General features: G+C 28.4%; 1 protein-coding gene and 1 pseudogene across 9 annotated transcripts; both read right to left on the bottom strand.

Moving 5' to 3' along the window:
• Positions 1–3,477: 3,477 nt before the first annotated feature.
• Positions 3,478–17,310, bottom strand: LOC145193292 (ubiquitin carboxyl-terminal hydrolase 10-A-like). 9 transcript variants are annotated; one of them, XM_090073117.1, is made up of 11 exons: positions 16,989–17,289; positions 16,685–16,875; positions 8,988–9,065; positions 7,543–7,744; positions 6,066–6,210; positions 5,747–5,905; positions 5,471–5,596; positions 5,083–5,175; positions 4,826–4,970; positions 4,672–4,731; positions 3,478–3,756 (listed from the first exon to the last, which is right to left on the bottom strand). In XM_090073117.1, exons 4-11 carry the CDS (start codon positions 7,713–7,715, stop codon positions 3,578–3,580), a joined length of 1,080 nt encoding a protein of 359 aa, XP_089929243.1. In that variant the 5' UTR covers positions 7,716–7,744; positions 8,988–9,065; positions 16,685–16,875; positions 16,989–17,289; the 3' UTR covers positions 3,478–3,577. The 9 variants fall into 9 exon arrangements, with proteins under 9 accessions (XP_089929243.1, XP_089929241.1, XP_089929242.1 ...); XM_090073115.1 differs by having other exon boundaries at positions 16,685–16,819; XM_090073116.1 differs by having other exon boundaries at positions 16,685–16,794.
• LOC149878468 (uncharacterized) lies at positions 10,895–11,601 on the bottom strand (annotated as a pseudogene).
• Positions 17,311–19,009: the final 1,699 nt, after the last annotated feature.

Genomic DNA, 19,009 nt, shown 5'->3' with positions numbered 1-19,009 from the left:
GACGTTGCAGAATTACTATTCGACTAAAGCCTTTAAACTTACTTTGATGACAAGTTTTAAGTAACAAATTTATGTATAAAAATTAGAGAAATTCGCTTTATCTTAAAAGGCTGATATAGGGGAAAATGGACGCTGTTGTGCAAAACACGTACCACACGCTTTTTTTTTAAAATCATCAAGAGAATTTGAAGTTTCGGTAGAATAAAACATAAACTTATACAAGAATTCAAGAACTAAAGTTATTCCAACAATCAATTTCTAACTCACAAGAAAGTATTTAATAGAGTGCGAGATTTCGTGACTAAAGATATCACATTACTAAAGAGATCACTACCAAATGAAAAGTCCAAGGGGGAAAAACGGCGAGCTGAGAAATTTTCACTTTTGAGAAATTTTCTAAGTTTTAAACGAAGAAAATTATTTGAATACTCAAGCAAAAAGTAGCATCTTACTAAAAACGTCAGAAGAATCCGCTATTCCCCAGCAAATCTAAGAAATGGCAGCTTTAACTTCAATATTTTTAGTTTTACTGCTTGCTAACGAAGGGAAGATCTTTTAGGACACTTTTCCCTGATTCACAAACTCAGAATTTTTACATATTTACTATTCATCGTGATTTACTTTTAACCAATTTCGATAAAAAGAGCAAATTTTCTAGGAATAAATTGCACTTACTATTATATAATAATAGTAATAATAATAATAATAATAATAGTAATAACAATAATAATAATAATAACAATAATAATAATAATAATAGTAATAATAATAATAATAATAGTAATAATAATAATAATAATAGTAATAATAATAATAGTAGTAATAGTAATAATAATAATAATAATAATAATAATAATAATAATAATAATAGTAATAGTAATAATAATAATAGTAATAGTAATAATAATAATAGTAATAATAGTAATAATAATAATAGTAATAATAATAATAGATATTGAATTTTTTTTTTTTTTTTGCATAATTTAAACATTACTTGTCTCAATGTAGTTAAATGTATATATATATATATATATATATATATATATATATATATATATATATATATATATATATATATATATATATATATATATATATATTGTTTACGTATTTGACTCATCAAGTTCTTAAGTTAAAACTCATGTATAGAATCTTAGAATATGGACCTCTAACCCATTAATGTGAACCATTTCAAGTTAATGTGGACCACTAGCTGTCAATGAGTAAAGAAAACTTTATTTTTGCATCAATAATCGGTGGATTCTTCACCTTGTTGGAATCAGTAATAAAATAAAGATAAAAAGCAACGTTTTGAAAGTCACTTATTGCATCTTTATTGAATTGGTAAGAAAACAAAGTTTACCTACTTTTCCTTTTTAACCAAAACTTTTTCACTGGTATTAACATTTTTTTAGATTTGTGATAATAAATTTGCGCACACAAATCATATTTACAGCTTATGTAGGTAAAATTTACGATTTTTAGCCGGTAGGTTTTACAAATGTTCTTTGAATACGGTCTCTGGTCGAAGAACTATTTAACCCCCATTTTCAGGGCTAATCTAATAAAGAAAGAGATTGCTTTTTTTCTTCTTATCAGATGCATCAGGCCCGAATATTATTACTTAGACAGAATTTATGATCTGATCACATCGGGGATATCCTTGGCCCAAAATGGTTTTTAATTATTTTAGCAGTAGAAAAGATAACTGTCATTTAAGCAACACATCTGTTCGCAATGCAGCGTTCTAGACGAAATTTATGTTGTGATGAATGTGTTACAATTGTTACTTTATCTAATGAAGGATTAACAAATTGCCAACTTGGTAGAAGATTTGGAGTATCTCATACAACAGCCGGTAGGGTTCTACAAAGGTTTGTAGAGACCAATGATCACGCTAGACGACTTGGCCAAGGCAGCTACCAATGCCGTGGAGGATACATGATTGGGGACAGGTCTTATTTACAGATAAGTCAAGGATTTGCCTTGAAAGTTCTAATCGCCGCCAAAGAGTGTACGAAGACCAAATGAAAAATATTTTGCTTGTAACATTCGAGAAACCACTTTATATGGAGGTGGCTCATTGATGGTATGGGGTGCAATATCTTTAACAGCTCGCACAAAACTTTTTATTGTTAATGGTGGACGTCTGACTTCTTAACGATACATAGCAGACATTTTAGAACCTTTTGTGGTACCTTTTGCACCGTACATTAGAGATGGATTCTTTCTTATGCAGGATAATGCTAGACAACATGAATACTTAAACATTGTTACAATCCAGATATGAATACTTAAACATTGTTGCAGTCCAGATATGAACCCAATAGAGCATCTTAGGGACATAATGAGACGCCGTATTAGAAGCCAACATCCATCACCTAACAGCCTAGACGAGCTGCGACAAAGTCTTATCCAAGTATGGGAAGATATCCCTCAAGAAACGATTAGATCTCTAATTGAAAGTATACCACAGCGCAGTCAGGCTGTAGTAACATCAAGAGGTGGTAACACTAGTTATTGATAAGTCAAAAATGTTTCAATTTAAGCTGTATTAGTGTGCATAACAATAATAATGATTTTACTTTATTTTGTTAAACGAACCATATTGTTGGTTTTAGTTTGTTTTTTTTTCACCACTCTCAAAGTCAATTTTATTATTATCATAGAAATAGTTGTGTTAATTTTTCTATTCTTAATGTTTGTCAAACTATATAATAACATTGACGACAATTAACATAAATCGAAATGTATAAGTTGTGCGTTATTTTTGCGGTTAAGTGTATAAAAAGTTTAGAAAATTATAAAAATATCATAAAATAAATATATATAACGTTGCAGAAGACACTTACGAGGTGTCAGAAAGGCCTTCTTCCAGATTTTGAAGTCTGAAATTGAAAAGCTAATTTTCTGAACTTTGAACTTCTTATTAGTCATAACTAAAATCTTGGAAGTCAATATCTTTTTTTTCTTACTTATTCAGATACGAAAGGGGTCAACACTCCAGTGTGACAACCTTCGTTGTTCCTAGTTTAGAAAACTCTTTCGTTTACGTGTGTACCTAATTACTACGTCATACTAGAGGACACAAGAGACAAAAAAGAAAAACACCAGCATCCTTAGAAACTAAATATTTTTATTGAATATTACATTTGGATATCCAGAAAGAACTGATGTATTTATTTGGAAGTCTTAACAGATCTTTGTATAGATTTGTTAAGACTTCCAAATAAAAATACATCAGTTCTTTCCAATGATCTTCTAACATTTCATCGAAATGTTAGAAGACCATTGGACAACTCTTCAAGGAGAAAAAAACTAAGACTAAATACTCATGTTTTTCTGATCTTCTATAGTTAATAGATTCTATATGAAACAAAGGAAATCTAACAAATACCTATATTCTATATAAAAAAAAAGCTTTTATTTTTTTTTATGCAGAATATTAAAAAAAAAAACAAAAAAAAAACAACAGTATTCTGACTGATAGTAAATTAGTATTTTAAGTTAATGTGTTACAACAAGAAGCACTTTTGTTTTCTATGTGCGTTTTCAAAACACTTTCAAAATGTTTTATTTATTGCTTTTCATAAAATAGTAAGTAGGGAACACTGCCTTGCTGTCTACGCAAAACTTCAGAAACACTAAGTGTTTTTATCATATCATTGTCAAAGTTGACCCAACCAAACTGACTGCTGTGATGTACCGTTGTAGTGTAATGACCACCTATTGCATGCTCGCCATGATGATAAATAACTAAAACAGCAAATAAATTAATACAGAAAAAATTTGAATCATTCCATGTCTGTAAGCACATTTGCAAAAATTTATAAATATTCTTAGATTTTCACGATTTTTTAAATATCTTCTAAGGTCTTCCTGAGATGTGCTAATTTCTTGGATTCCAGGAACATTTTAGAATTGTGACAAAGAGCTTTCACTTTTTCGCACTGAGGAATGGATTTATAGGGACAGGGTTAGGATTAGGGTTAGTAGCATGAATTGAAGCTTTCAAAGAAAATCTTAAGAACTTTGTGGATATATTTTTTCAAGACTTCTAGAAGTTATAACTGCATAAATACAAAAAGAGATGTATCAAAACTACAAGTAGTTTTTTAACTGAGTTCTTTTATAAAACTAAAGAAAAAAAAAAAAAAGAAGAAAAAAAAAAAAAAAAAGAAAAAGAAAAAAGAAAAAGAAAAAAGAAAAAGAAAAAAGAAAAAGAAAAAAGAAAAAGAATAGGATATACAGGGAGTTTTTGATTACGTAATTTTTTAAAATAATTCTAGTACTACATTAACTAAAAATATTTTTTAAACTTATAAAGCAAAATAAAATTTTGTTAGCAACAGATATAACTTGATTTAGTATATTTAGCCTGGATTACTTTTGTGGCCCATTTTGAATGGCTCAAATTCTTGACTTATTTGGTATTACACGGTATTACAGCATACTGCATTACAATAATATATCTTATTGTATTAAAAAAGTTGAACTTCGTGGCAAAAAAACAATATTTGTTTACTTTAAAAAATAGCTGCTTTCATTGTTTGCGTGATCCAAAAGATAATGTAGAAAAATTTTGATGGTTTATAAAAAACTTTTATGATATTTAAAATATTGCTTCAGTAGTAATGATTGGTAAAACATAACCACATACAAAAAACTTACCTGCTTTAAGTCTATACTTAAAACCATATGAAGAATCTTTCAGTGAGGGTGATAAAAAATCTGGAAAAAAAAAACGAAAAAAAAAAAACATAATAATAATATAAGTGTGAAAAAACCTTTTTATGATAAATTCTGATATCAACTTAATCTTTACCTTTGGGTATTTTAAGATTAACAGGTATATCAATAGGTTTATATAATTTTTGACTTCCGCCTGTTCGATCATAGACAAAATATTTCAAATGGAAGATAAAAACTAATGGAAGCTCTTCAATTGACAATTCACGTGAAGCTTCCACCTACATTTGTGAAATGTTTATTGAAATAACTAAACAAATCAAAACTATATAACAACAAAATATGCAATCAAAAACATAATCAAAAGCAATTCTTCAAAAATTAGAAAAAAACCTCAGCATTTGTTTTTGAACATGTAAAACCTTGAAGATTTTCTTTAACAAAATATGCTTCAAGTGCATTTCCCAATGACCAAATATTCTCTCCCTTAAACATTAATAATTAATAAAAAAAATAAAACTACATTTTTTGTATATTCTAAAATACATGGTGATATCTTTTTAATTCTTTAAAAACAACATATCAATTTACTAAGCTTAACTTAATTAACCAGACAACAATAAACTTAAGCAAATTTAAATATCACAATTCTGTGTATCTAAAAGCATTTTCATTAAAATACTGCTTTTCTTCCAAGTGGTGATATCAAACAATTATCTTCCAATTATTTATTTAAAAAATGTGTAAATTTCTGTTGAAAAAAAAAAAGATTTTAAAATACTTGAATATCTAGTTGTAAAGTAAAGAAAGGCTGCAAAGTTGTTGATTCTTTTACTCCATTTTGCTCAACAGATGATCGAATCATACCGCCAAAGATCTGCTTTATTATGGAACTATCTGGTATTATCTATAAAAAAAGTTTTCAAGCTTTTAAGCTTTAGCTGATTATTTACTTACATCAGAAAATAAAAAAATATATATATTGTTAAAAAAAAGCCATTAAAAATATTTTATTTTTATTTAGAAAAGCACATGGCAGTTAATATGCATTTTAAACCTTTCTGTCAGCTAGTTCTTTTTTTGGGGGACCAACATGAAACCAAGAACTATCATAAATTTTTATTTTTTTCAACAGCAGTTTACTTAATGCAGCTAACTCATCATGAATGCCATTCAATAAATATGAAAGAAACTCTTCAGCATCTTCTTGACGACCCTGAATAAAATATTGTAATGATAAAAACAACAAGAATTTCATTAGGAAACTCAAAAATTAAAAAAAAATTTTTTTGTCTCTATCTCATTTTTATGAACAAAGTATTTGGAAACAATCTTGAGTGTAGCCTAAAATAACTCAAACAATACAAATATATAACCTTTTTAAATAAAGCTATTTTCATTGCAGTTAAGAGATTGTAAATACATTTTGGCTCAAATGAAGGACCAGTTCTCAATTCCTCACTTTGCTTTTCTGACATAACACTTTGATTCATGCACTCAAATTCATTGAACAAAGCAATCCTAAATCAATTGGGAAGTCTTCAAATAAAAAACAAAAATACTTAAGTCTTTGTTAGCAAAGTTTTAAGCAATTTTTATTTAACCAATTACATGTCATCACAAATAATGCTAAATCTATGCACTGTTAATTATCTACACAAGGGTACATAACTGTAGTTATCACAATTCTGCTGATAAAACTACTTTAAACTATTTTCTATTAAGCAAATGTAGCAAACAAGAAATAAATTTTATAAAAAGAACAAAGAAATTCTCTTTTATATACAGCAGTAAATTTGCCTCAAAAAGAATTGCAAATCAAATTAGCAGAATATTAAAAACACCCCACTTGATTTTTTACCATATTTTACAAGATTAACTATGAAGAAATCCATACTTGTTTAGTAATGATACATTATAGTAATAGTCTATAAAAGAAAAAATAGTCAGTGCACCAGTTCATTTGGGATTATTAAGAACCTTCTAGTAGATTAGGAAACAAGTCATTATTAAAACCATGCAGGTTATGTATCTATAAACCAATATAAACATACAAAAATATGATAAATTATCAGCTTAATTGTAAAACATGCCCATTTTTTGTAAGAAATTGACTTTGATTACAGTTTTTTAAATTTATTTTATTCATTAATTCTAAAAATTGACCAGAGTATGTCCCTAACGTTGAAAATAAGAACTATTATGTTTACTTTGAAGGTTTAGAATGTTTTAATTTTCTCATAAAACTTAAGTAGTGTAAATTAAAAGGGTTTCTGGTGATTTCATGCTGCTGCACACCATTTTAGTGTAATTTAACACCTTTTAATTGTGTACTTTAAATGAGAAAGAATAACAAATAAATCTAAAAAATAACAATTGAAGATTTATTCATTCGTTTTATAATACTCAATAAAATCTTACAACTTTGTAATCATGTTATTCAAATTGAATTTCTAGGGATCTGAACTATTTTTACAGGCCCAATACAGTTTAACAAATGAGCTATGACACAATAAATATATTGAACTCTATTCTTGCTTCAACTTAATGCATACAGTTTGTAATATTTAGATAGAAAACAAATTGCATGAGTACAACCATGGCCGCCGAGAGAAATGCGGGCCATGAGTACAACCTGAATAATACAGATACAATTTTGTAGAGTTATCAAAAAGATATCATAGTGGTCATAGATTTTGTAATTAGTAACAGAGACTAATTAAATTCAAATATCCTAATTTTTTCCAAGAAACTAATTTCTGTTTAGTCTTAACATAAAAATCATTGATATGTTTATCAATACTCCCTATATTATTAATAAACAAACTCAAATCTCTACAAAGAAGTTCTTACATGCTATCAGTCAAAGGAGTTGATGTATCATTTACATTTGTATTCAGAAATTCTTTGAGGGACTTGTAAAAACTAGACATTGGTGAAATTGCAAGAAGAGCTTGTAGTGTGGCATTGATATAACACCAACTACCTTGATTGATTAAGCCACGAGGTATAAGTTGAGAGCGCATTAAATCTATCTTCGAATTGCATATGCATTCTAAAAGAACCAGAGTTTTAAAAACTTTTACTATTTTTCTTAAACCAACCTAGTTTATTATTACAAATGTTAAGTAGTTTACTATTTATTTGTTGAAGCAATAACACATTTATACATTTCAAACTTCTTTCTCTCTTTCAAATATAAGTTAAGTTTTTAATATTCATTAAATTCTAAAAGAATCTACAAAAATAGATCAGTTATACACTTGACATACTTGAATTTAAAAGCAATACAAAGAAGATTATACAAAAATATTTGACAACAAAAATATTTGATAAATAAAGAAGTGAAAAATACATTTTTTTGATTATATCAAAATTATTATTCAGTCTTGGTATTTTGTTGCTGGTAATTTACTAACAGTATTTCAGATTATTCCAATTGTTTCCAGGGCACTTGGATGCTAAGTCTATTCACAAACACAGAGAAAAAAAAACTTCAAAGCATTACATAAGTTGCCTCTTTTTATGTAAGACAAGCAACTTGATTGTTTTATATTATACTCTGCTCATTTTTTATGTACACAATATTTGCTAAGCAGCTTTTAAGAGCTGATTTCCTTTTTTAGTGGGAAAAAAATAAAAACAAAAATTACAATTTCACAAAAAAAAAAAGAAAAAATTCATTGTTAAACTAGTTAATATTGTTAATTATAAACTTATTGGCTGTAATAATAAGAAAACAGTTTATCTCAAATGCATTCAAAATGAATAAGAATGTTGCTAATATTCCATACACTATTTATTTTTTAAAACATTAAAGACAACTTGAGAATTGTTTTTATTTTGCAATAGGCAAAGACTATTCTCTGAATCAAAATAATTCTGTCACTAGCGACAAACAAATAAAAAACCTTACAAAACCGCCTAAGTACTTTACTATCAAAAAGTATAAAATTTTGGTTGAAAGGACATTTCAGCTTAACCAGAAGCTAGTTTTGCAAAAACAAGTATTTCTATCATTCAAAAAAGTGGAAACACAATTCTGCAGTATATTAGCAGATTGCTTCAATTGGGAAAGAAGTAGAAACCTGAAAACTTTGACACTAATGTTTTAAGGCGTTTTTATTGAACAGAAATGAAAAAGTTGTAACATTCTTTGTTTGACATTTTTAATCATGAAAAATGTTGTAATTTTTTTTTTTAACTTTGACATTTTGTAATATGAATATTTTGTAAACTATCAATTTTAGTATGTTTTCAAAATGCACAAACCTTTTAATAAAATCTGAGTAAGATACCTGCAAGTTTAATTGCTCTCTCATCCTTTATTCCAACAACAGTTGTAAATTCTGTTCCATCAATTTTTACAGGAATGACTTTATAAAAAGAAAGTATATATATATATATATATATATATATATATATATATATATATATATATATATATATATATATATATATATATATATGTATTAGGGTAGGTCGATTTTACCCTGGCCCATTGTGTAATGTTGAAATGAGATACCTCAAAAAATTTCAGTGATTTTTGATGAAAAATGGTTTGCGGATTTAATTTTAAAGATTATTGTGATATTCCGATTATCGCGCTTTTTATAGCGTTTTTCGAATTAGTGCGAAAAACGCTTTAAAAAGCGCGATAATCGGAAATTAAAATTTTCAATTGTGAGAATATGTTAAAAAGTTTTCTAAACATCTTTTTTATAATTTATTATTCTAAACTTATAAAAAGTTGTTTATCTAATTTATTAACTTTTTGAATTTATTCAAAATATCATCATATGAATGGGAATAATATCCTTTTGACATATAAGCTTGACGCATCTTTCTGCTAAGCAACTTTGTCAAGATGCAGCTGTGTCGATTTTCAAGCCAGTAAACGTAATGGGATGCTTCCGATACTAGTTTAACAGTTTGCTCTATACTTAGGGAGTGAGATGGGAAGTCCGGAATATCTGGCTTAACAGAATTTATTACAGGAATTTTTTAAAACTCATTTTGAAAACTGGTAAAGTTCATTCTGTAAATATAAAATTGTGATCAATACTGAATTATGATTGTGTTTAAAAGAATGATAAGAATTTTTTTTTGTTTGTTATTAAATCAATTAAATAACTTAAAAAGATATCTTTGTTTAAGATTCAGTATTGATTGAAAACCATGATTTCAGATCTAGTAATCATCATCTTTAATCATGGTATAGAGAATGTTTTCAGGTCTTGGGCAGAATGCATTATTTTTGATGTTCTGCTTCACAATATGTTTCACATCATTAAATGGGAGAATATTTAGTCGAATGATAGCAGAAAAAAGAAGACGAGGAGAGTTGTGCAGCTTGGATGATGTCCTTATTTCAAACCATGCTGGAGCATAAACTTGAACAATAAAGTAGACTTGTTTTTTTAAAGACTGGTTTGGTTGATTGTCTCTTGTATATAAACAGAGAATGCGAATAGCTAGAGTTAACCACCTTGCATGGTTAAGTGGACCAATTTTATAAGCAGCCCATTTATCACCAACTTTACTAGACCCTACTCCTTTGCAATACTCAAATAAAAGTCTTTGATCACTACTAAGGTCTTTCATACTTCTTTTGGAATATACCCATCAACTATAGGGTTTGTGACAGGTTCAAACAAAACTTGATGTGAATCCTGAATATTTTCAGCACATCTTTTACCAAGAAGGCCACTAAAGGTTCCTGGTGACTCAAATAGGTTCCAGTAGATTTTCCATCTTCATAAGTGAATGTGAGGTGATCTTCAGGTTCAATAGATTTTTTGAGGAATTCCCCTTCAGGTGAGTTTATTATGCAAGAAGTTCGAGTGGTCTGATCAAGTTTGCTATCCACACCAAGGCAAACTAACTGATTTTTTTTCTCTAGATCTTACCTTCACTAACTATCTTTACTTGTGCTTTATCCCTATCTAACTTGCACTTGTCAATCAACATGTGATTGATATCAACATCTTTTCTCAAAATATGTTTAATGTCATATAGTAAAGTATTTGCAAGAGCTGCACCTAAGTTTGACGAACACTCATTTCTGAATAATTCCATAGCAAACCTGGGAAGTTTAATTAAGTTGTAGTCTCCAGGAAATTTCTTTATTGGTTGCTATTCAGCTTCTTCCTAAAAGAAATTGCAGCATACAAAATTTGCGTGAACTTTAAATATATCAATAAAGTCACAATAAGTTTACCTCAGTTTCAGTTGAACAGCTAGCTTCTTCAGATGACATTGTTTGTTGTATGAGAGATTCTGCTTTATCAACTACCCTTTGAGATAGTTATTGTCGCTCATTACCAATCCTCTTGTTTCTTTTGAAAGCTACCTTATCAACTGAAGAAAGTTGATAAGCTCCTTTTGGACCAGTCTTCTGCCTCTGATCTCGAATATAAACTCTATCTTCAAGAGGTACTTTTGTGTTTTGAGAGCAAATACATAAAATATGTTCTTCTGAGCAATTTGCTTTATTGCATGATACTTTTCTATCACTGCAAGATAGCATATTCAATGAGCAAGAACAAGCAGAAATATCAAAAAGCTTTTCCAAATTTGCATCAAGACATCAAGATTTCGTTTGGTACTTGCTCTACCATGCTTGCGATTAATGTTTTTCACTAGAATGAGAAGATCCTTTACCTTTCTAGCAATTGATTTGTCAGTTATTACAGGTAGATTAGGATTCACTGCGGCCCAAATTGATTTTAAATCATTTATAATTTGCTCAGTAACTTCTATGATAGTTGGCTTTACATGAATAAGATAGTAGTAGTATTGAATAACCTGTCTGTAAGTACTTGACTCCATCATTAATAATTCACATGGACCACCACCTTACTTCTTTCCACTTGTTTTTCGTGTTATAGGTGTAACAATAATTTTCGGCATTTTTTTATAGTTTATAATATTTGTAATTCTTGTTGAAGTTTTTGTTTACTATTTTATATTTATCTGTTTATTCATTTAACAATTGCCAGATGCGATAAATTTGATTGGCTGCTGTAACTTAACAAACATTTTTATTGGTTGTGTTATATATTCAAAACGAGATATTTTGAAACGAGATACTTGTTTGGAATTTAAATTTTCAAAGATTGAAATTCCAAATAATTTAGAAACTTACAAATTTAGGGCATAATTGAAAACTTTAAATGCAAATCTGCAAGCCATTTTTAATACAGTATTTCTGAAATTTGGTGGAGTTGTTGTTATACCCTAGTTACAGTAACTACAACATTACTTAATTTGATAATGAAAAAAAAATGGTAAATTCGACCTACCCTAATATGTAAATGGAAAGTACTTGTTTAGTTTTTAAGTACTTAACAGTTTATTGTTACACTGTAACACATTAAATTACAAATAAGTATAAGATTACAAACTTAAATATCATTTCTATAAGAAGAAAAAACTACTGTATAAAATGAAAAAGAATGTGAAGTATTTAGTCCAACTAAAGCAGAGAATATAATATTGTGTTTTGTTAGACAAAATAAATCTAAGATGAAGGTTCTCTTTCTTTTTACAGATGTTGAAAAGTTCTTAAAGACACTTGATTGGCTGATTTTTTCTGGGTGTTTCATCATTTGCTCGGAAATTCCATATTTCATTGCTTAAGATGGGTATTTTCTAAAATTTTACTTTAGGAAATACTCCAGATTTTTCAAAAAACTGAAAAACACAAGTGAAATGAAATAGAAACTTCATGTCATGACACCATCATGCTGTTTCAGTAATAACTTCTTTACCATTCTTGAAATACATCCTGAACTGTTTGTAGTTCTTTACAAGTTCTGGAATAAGAGGATATTCAATGTTTGGTGAGGTGTTGTTTCTTCCAAGTTCTTCATCCATTACTATGTGAAGAAATTTGTCTAGGGCATGGTATTGACAACCAATGAATGTGGTTCTTTCTTGTTCTTTTAAAAAAAAAAGTCTTTGTAACTGAGTAATGAACCCATTCCTTCTTCCAGAGTTCACATTTGTAATGTCTTCTATAATCATCTTTATACTCTTCCACAAATTGTATTCATCGAATGGCTGTTATGCCTTTGACAACAGTATCTGCTTTTTTCTCTGTTCATTCTTTAACTAACTTCTTGTTGTTCATTCTTTAACACTTGATATCCTTGGTGATTAATATGTTTACTAGTAAAATGCAGTGATCAGTTTTCAAAATGTAATGTTCTCTTCATTTAAGTTTATCAGCTTCTTTAATAGTGGATCTGAATATGCCAGATTGTGAAGGTGTCTGAGCATCAATCCCATCTTGAGATAACTGTCAACAAATGGTTCTTGCTTTTTTGGTTGGAAAATTTAATTTCTTTTGCCGTAAGCTTGTTAATTCTTTCTCAATTTACTTTATGCATTCGCATCTAGCTTAGATGGATTCCCTCAGGAACAGATAGTGAGCAACAATTTTGATTTTGAGTTCCTGATATTATTTTCAAATGATTTTTCTTCAAGTGAAACAGTCCTTCTTTTCCTATGTCACTTATAAAATCTTACAAGATTCTGCGCCCCAATCATCTTATTTCTATCAGTAGTGGAAGCAGTTTTCTTTTATAACAATATGAATGAAGATAATAACTAGATATATTTCTGAAAAACAATAATGATTATTATTAGCGTTGCTCTATCAGACAGCTTTTAATCTTTCTAATTTCCATAAACTTCTAGACTCCAGAGAGTGCTAGAAAGTTCCAGATATTTATAAAAATATCCAAAGCATTCCATAAAACTCCCTAAAGTTCCAAGAGGTTCAGAAATTTCTAGAAGGATGCAGAAAGACATACTTATACTGTTCACAACTATTATTTATATACCATTTTAGAAATGTAGTGTTGTGTATGACATTTAAAAAAAATAAAAGCAGAATATAAACCCATTTTCTTTATCTTTGAGGAAATTTTCATTGATTCATGACAAAGGAAATTTAACCTTTTACTAATCATTCAATAAAAAGTTAAAAGGTCATGATAATGTGTGTGTCTATATACATATACATATGTATATATATATATATATATATATATATATATATATATATATATATATATATATATATATATATATATATATATATATGCTAAAATTATGTAAAAAGTTATAAAAAATCAGTCATTCAGAATAAAATTGCTTAGGAGCCTCATGGTTATTCACTTATGGTCTTGAAAAACTGAATCTTTCTATGTTCCACATTCTGATACTAAAGATGATAGTTCATGTCATATCTTAATCTCAGGATTCCAGCTGTCAGGAAGCCTTACGGTAAACAAAATTGTATAAATTCATCAGAACCGTTCTCTTTGTCATCTAAGATTTGTCATGCAAGCCTAGCTAACTCTTTGTAATTTTCTTAACCTTAAAATTTGGAAAAGTGTTACTGAAAGTTGTATATTACAATACCCTGACAAGATACCACTGTCAATGAAATCTGCTTGATCAAACTTAAAACTGTATATAGGCACCCATTAAGTTTAGCAAATAGCTCAATCTCTGGTCTTTTTAAAGATATATTATATATATATATATAAAAAAAAAAAACAACAGCTGCACAAATTTTGTGATAAGTAATAAAACCAATGTTTCTTTCTCTATGATCACTTAAACAAAAAATATCATGGCATATGTTAATCATATACTTTATATTTCATTTTAAAAAAATCTAAAAAAATGGCAATGGCAAGCTAAGAAAAGAGATTTTGACAGTGAGAATCGCTGGTATATCAAAACAAATTCATGACATTTTCTTATACTCCTGGCCATTTTTGAACAAGCTATAACACTTTCAGTCCAAATAAAAATTTCTTGAGTGGCTGCTGCAGGCATTCCATTGAACTTACAAGCATCCATCAAAGATAAGAACAACATAGATAACTGCATAACATCAGCTTCAACTGCTACAAAAGCCTGAGTATCAATCATCATAGTCTGATATGGAGTTGTTCTATCCAGTGTTGTACTTGGAAACAGGCTGAAATAGTTGATGTTTTGGGAGCATTTAGCGTGTTTTAAAATATATTGGCTAAGGTTCATAATTTGATGGTAATGGATTTTCATTTAATAATCATCTTTATAGTCATCCAAGTTTGGAGTGAATAAATTTGCTTTTAACTCATTTATCACTATTTGGTTAAAAGCAAATATACATTATTTTACCATTAGTTGCACTGGATCATGAGTAAAATCTTGAGGAACCTTTTCTGTTATTTGATTGACCTGTAATTTTTTCTGTCATGTCATACTGTCATCAAATGATTGGGTGTGAAAAACAAAACTAAAAAAATATAAAAATTCTATACAGAATTGGCTGGCCTAGTGCATTAAAACACTTGTTCATTGTTAAAATACTTGCTATAATAAAATGTACAGTTTTAACACCAACAACTTAATGATCAATTTAAAATGATGAACAAGTATAGTCATTCAATCTGAGTACATATTCTGTGGTATACCTATGGATGAGAAAGACAAAAAATGAGCTTTTTTTCTTTCTCAACTCTAGGTTGAGAAAGACATAAAAAACAGTCTGGAATAAACAATAAAAGTATTACACCAGCTCACTGATTGTACTGAACCAGCCTGGATGTAGACCAAGTTCAGACCAGGAATATACATTTTCAGGACAAAAATATAACAGACCATATTTGGGTCACTTGTGTGTGCTGTTTAGACCGTTCTTAATAAAAAATTCTATGATAGCTGATGTAGAGTAGTGAAGTTATTACTTACTGTTTCTCATCAGACTCCCCTGATGAGATGTTTGAAATTTTTTTAGCTTTTGATAGTTAGATAAACAAATTAGAATATGCACTGTGCAAGTCCAATAAATTGGTGGAAAGGCATTTGAAGCTTCACTTAAGTTGAGAGATCTTTTAGTCACCATTTCTTCATGCATTCCTCTGACTGCCACAGATTAACAACCAAAAGAGCTGCAAAAATAGTTTTTACTGTGCACAATTCAGCCCTCAAAAATACTGATAACTTTTCAACAACTCAAAAGGTACAACTTTTGGAAAAGAATGTATGCCACCTACATCTGGGTAAAAATTTTCTGCTCCAGAGCCATTATCACTGCCATACAATGCATCTTCAGACTTTGATATGGTTGATGAACCCAGTAAAAATTGCAATACTGAATCTGAAGTTGTTTATTTTGCATTCTAACTGGTGAGAAATATTGGAAATATCAATTTTTAAATATTTTGTTTAAAAACATTAATAGAAGCTTTTACTAGGCTTCTGTAAATTCTGTTTGAAAATTATTTACCACTATTTAAGTAACTTAGACTAAGTTTCTAAAAAACCAAAACAAGGATGCTTTCAGAAAAAAAATCATTCTTTCTTTCTCTTGAAATCCAAAATAAGAAGTTGCCCTTCTAATTATTTACTCTGCAACATTCTAATTCCTTTCATAAAATCCTTAGAAGACTCTTACAAATGCTGATCATGTAGATCAGATGTAAATCATGTAGTTAACCAGTTGTGTTGAGACACAATTATGTTTAAGCCTCATTTTAAATAAAGTTTTTTTCAGTCACATTATAAGAACTTCAACATTCAGTTATGAGCAGAAATCAATTTACCTGAATGTTTGATGTTTAGGAACAGAGGTTAATCATGTTTGCTGATGGTTATTTTTACTTCAGATCATCAACAGGAGTAAGTAATGAGTAGGTCTAGTTAATCACTTAATCAAGTTTTTTTTGAAGACTTGTTTTAATGATATAAATAAACATGACTAAAAACACAACAATGGAAGTACTTCTTTTTCACCAAGTAGCAAAATTTTATTAAGGTCCTAGGTAAGCATATATAATTCATTGCTGATCTTTTGTAATCAGTAATCGTTAGATAATACCCTAAATTGCTTGGTTGTTAATGAATATCAGATCAATAAAGTTAACTAGAAATTATTGATATCTATTGACCTGATAATCAGTAACAATCACTGTTTAATAACACTCACCCTTCTTTCATGTAACAATTCTTGTTGTCCATCTGTTATTAACAACTTCTGAAGTGAGAGCTCTCCTTTATTCCCACTTCTATGATTCCTACTGACTCATCTGGGCACACCTTTAAAGATGAGGATGCTATTTTCCTTAAAGATTTGAGATTGAAATGAGAGCTAGGGTCACTGTTAATGACCTGCTCTATCTGAAATAATTAATTTCAAAATTTCATAGAAAGATGAAAATAAAATTTAAATTTTTAAATTGATATAAAGAATAAAATGAATATTTAGTTTTTAGAATGCTTAATATGCTTACTTCGATAACCAGCAAATGATCCTTTCTGAATTAAAACTTCTTGAATGCCTTCAAAGCTCTTTGTAACAACATATCTAATTGCACCAATCATGAAACAAAAGACATCCCAACTTAATTTTCCAATTTCAATAAGTTCCTCGCATAGTTCTTTATTTCTTAGCAGATAAACATTTCTAATAAATGTTCCTTGAGTATGCCTCCAGCAAAGAATGAGATGTTTGATGCAAAGGGAAAAAATGTAAATTAAAGGTGGAAATAAAAAAGTGCCAATCACTTCAGCAAACATTTATCTTAGTACCTTTTCATAAAAAAAATAAAAAAATGATAGTTTAATAAAAGTAGTTAAATAACTACAGTATTTGATAAGTTTCACTCAAAATAATGATCAAACCAAATTGTTAAAAATATCTGCTGATAGCTGAAAAGATTAAGAGAATTAAAAAGTGTAAGTTTGTGAGGTGTTTTAATATTCTAAAAGATTTCAGAACAAAATTTAAGAAAGGCATTTTGGTCTTTTTCATTTCAGCTCACAAAATAAAGAAGTATTTTTCATTTAAACAAAGACTTTAAAAATGATTTTTTAAAACGATTACATACCCCTCAATAAAAACAATTTATGATTAGAACAACTATTAGAACAACTTAATGTTGTAAAAATTTACTTCTAGGGTAACCTGACTGTAAAAACTTAACAGTTTAATAATGCAACTGTAAAATGTTATTTAATAATATTATATAGGTAAGTTTATCTACACTAATTAACTTCTAATTTAAAAATTTAAGGAAAACTATATACTAATATAATTTGCTGCAATCTAAGTGCAACAAATTACAACATGATTTTAAACAAATATTTCAAGTATCATAAAGATAACCAGCTAAAAATTAAATAAAGTGCATTCTACAAAGTTCTGAAACTTATTCATTTTTTTTTTTTGCTTAAAAAAAAGCAAGGTAAAATGAAATAGTTATGACAATATTTACTCCTTTGCTCTTAATTATTAAATAAATATTTTGCAAATATTTTTTGAACACGTTGTAGAGATTATTTTTATGAATAAGATAACAAATTTTAATTTAAAAAAAAAAAAAATTTTTTTGATTAATTGTTAAGTTTTCGAATTTGTAATGATTTTTTTTTCTTTTTTTTTGATAAATGGACATGAAAATCTCGGAGATGAAACTTGATAGCATTGAATAGGTACGTGCGTATCTGCGATTTACGGCACCGATTTTAAAGTTAAAATCTGTGACCATTTTTTCACCGCGTGCTCGAGGTAGGTGTCGTATGAATGGATTTTTCTCGTTTTTTTTTTAGAATTTTATATTGACTTAGATAATATTTTAAAAGTAGAGTGTTGTAAGTTTACTGTAATTTGTTTTTTTTTTGCACTTACTAATTTTTTTAGTGATTTCATCGCTATTGAAAACTTCATTCCTGTTCTGGAAGTGAATTGACATTGAAGGAGTGATGGGTTTTTTTTCTAACTTTTGGATCAATTTTATATATCTATTTTCTATGTACCTGCCAAATTTCATTAAAAAATAATCACACGCTCATATTCTATTTTTGCACGCAGTAAAGGTACCAAATATTCTTCTGTTGTAGAGGTTGGGGGGGGGGGGGGATTCACAATTATGAGCATTTTGTGTATTTGACTTTTTTATTCATTAAAAAACTGTTTTTTTTAGAAAAATGAAACTTTATTTAAAATAATGGTGATTTTTTAAAGTATTCAAAACGTGATTTACACACAAACACACACAAAAAAAACCATATTCTGTTATTAGTTGAATAAAAATATAACCGAGGCAAAGTAATGCGCTATAAACTAAACAATGAAGTTCAATTATAAAACCACCGTAAGCCGAACGCTAATTTTTTAGGTTGGTTGCAGTTTTCTTAAGCATTCCTTATAATGAATTTTTGTTACTTAAAAGGGCATAACTTTTAGTAGAATCATTAGTTTTTTATGAAATTTTCACCATCGTAATACTGATTTAAAGCTCTTTACAAAGAT

This window comes from Hydra viridissima, unplaced genomic scaffold (assembly GCF_058129835.1).
Source record: "Hydra viridissima isolate aposymbiotic clone 2 unplaced genomic scaffold, HvirCarnegie_v1 scaffold_15, whole genome shotgun sequence".
NCBI lineage: Eukaryota > Metazoa > Cnidaria > Hydrozoa > Anthoathecata > Hydridae > Hydra > Hydra viridissima.
Note: the sequence above shows the minus strand (reverse complement) of the source record. Positions and strands in the feature narration are given on the sequence as shown.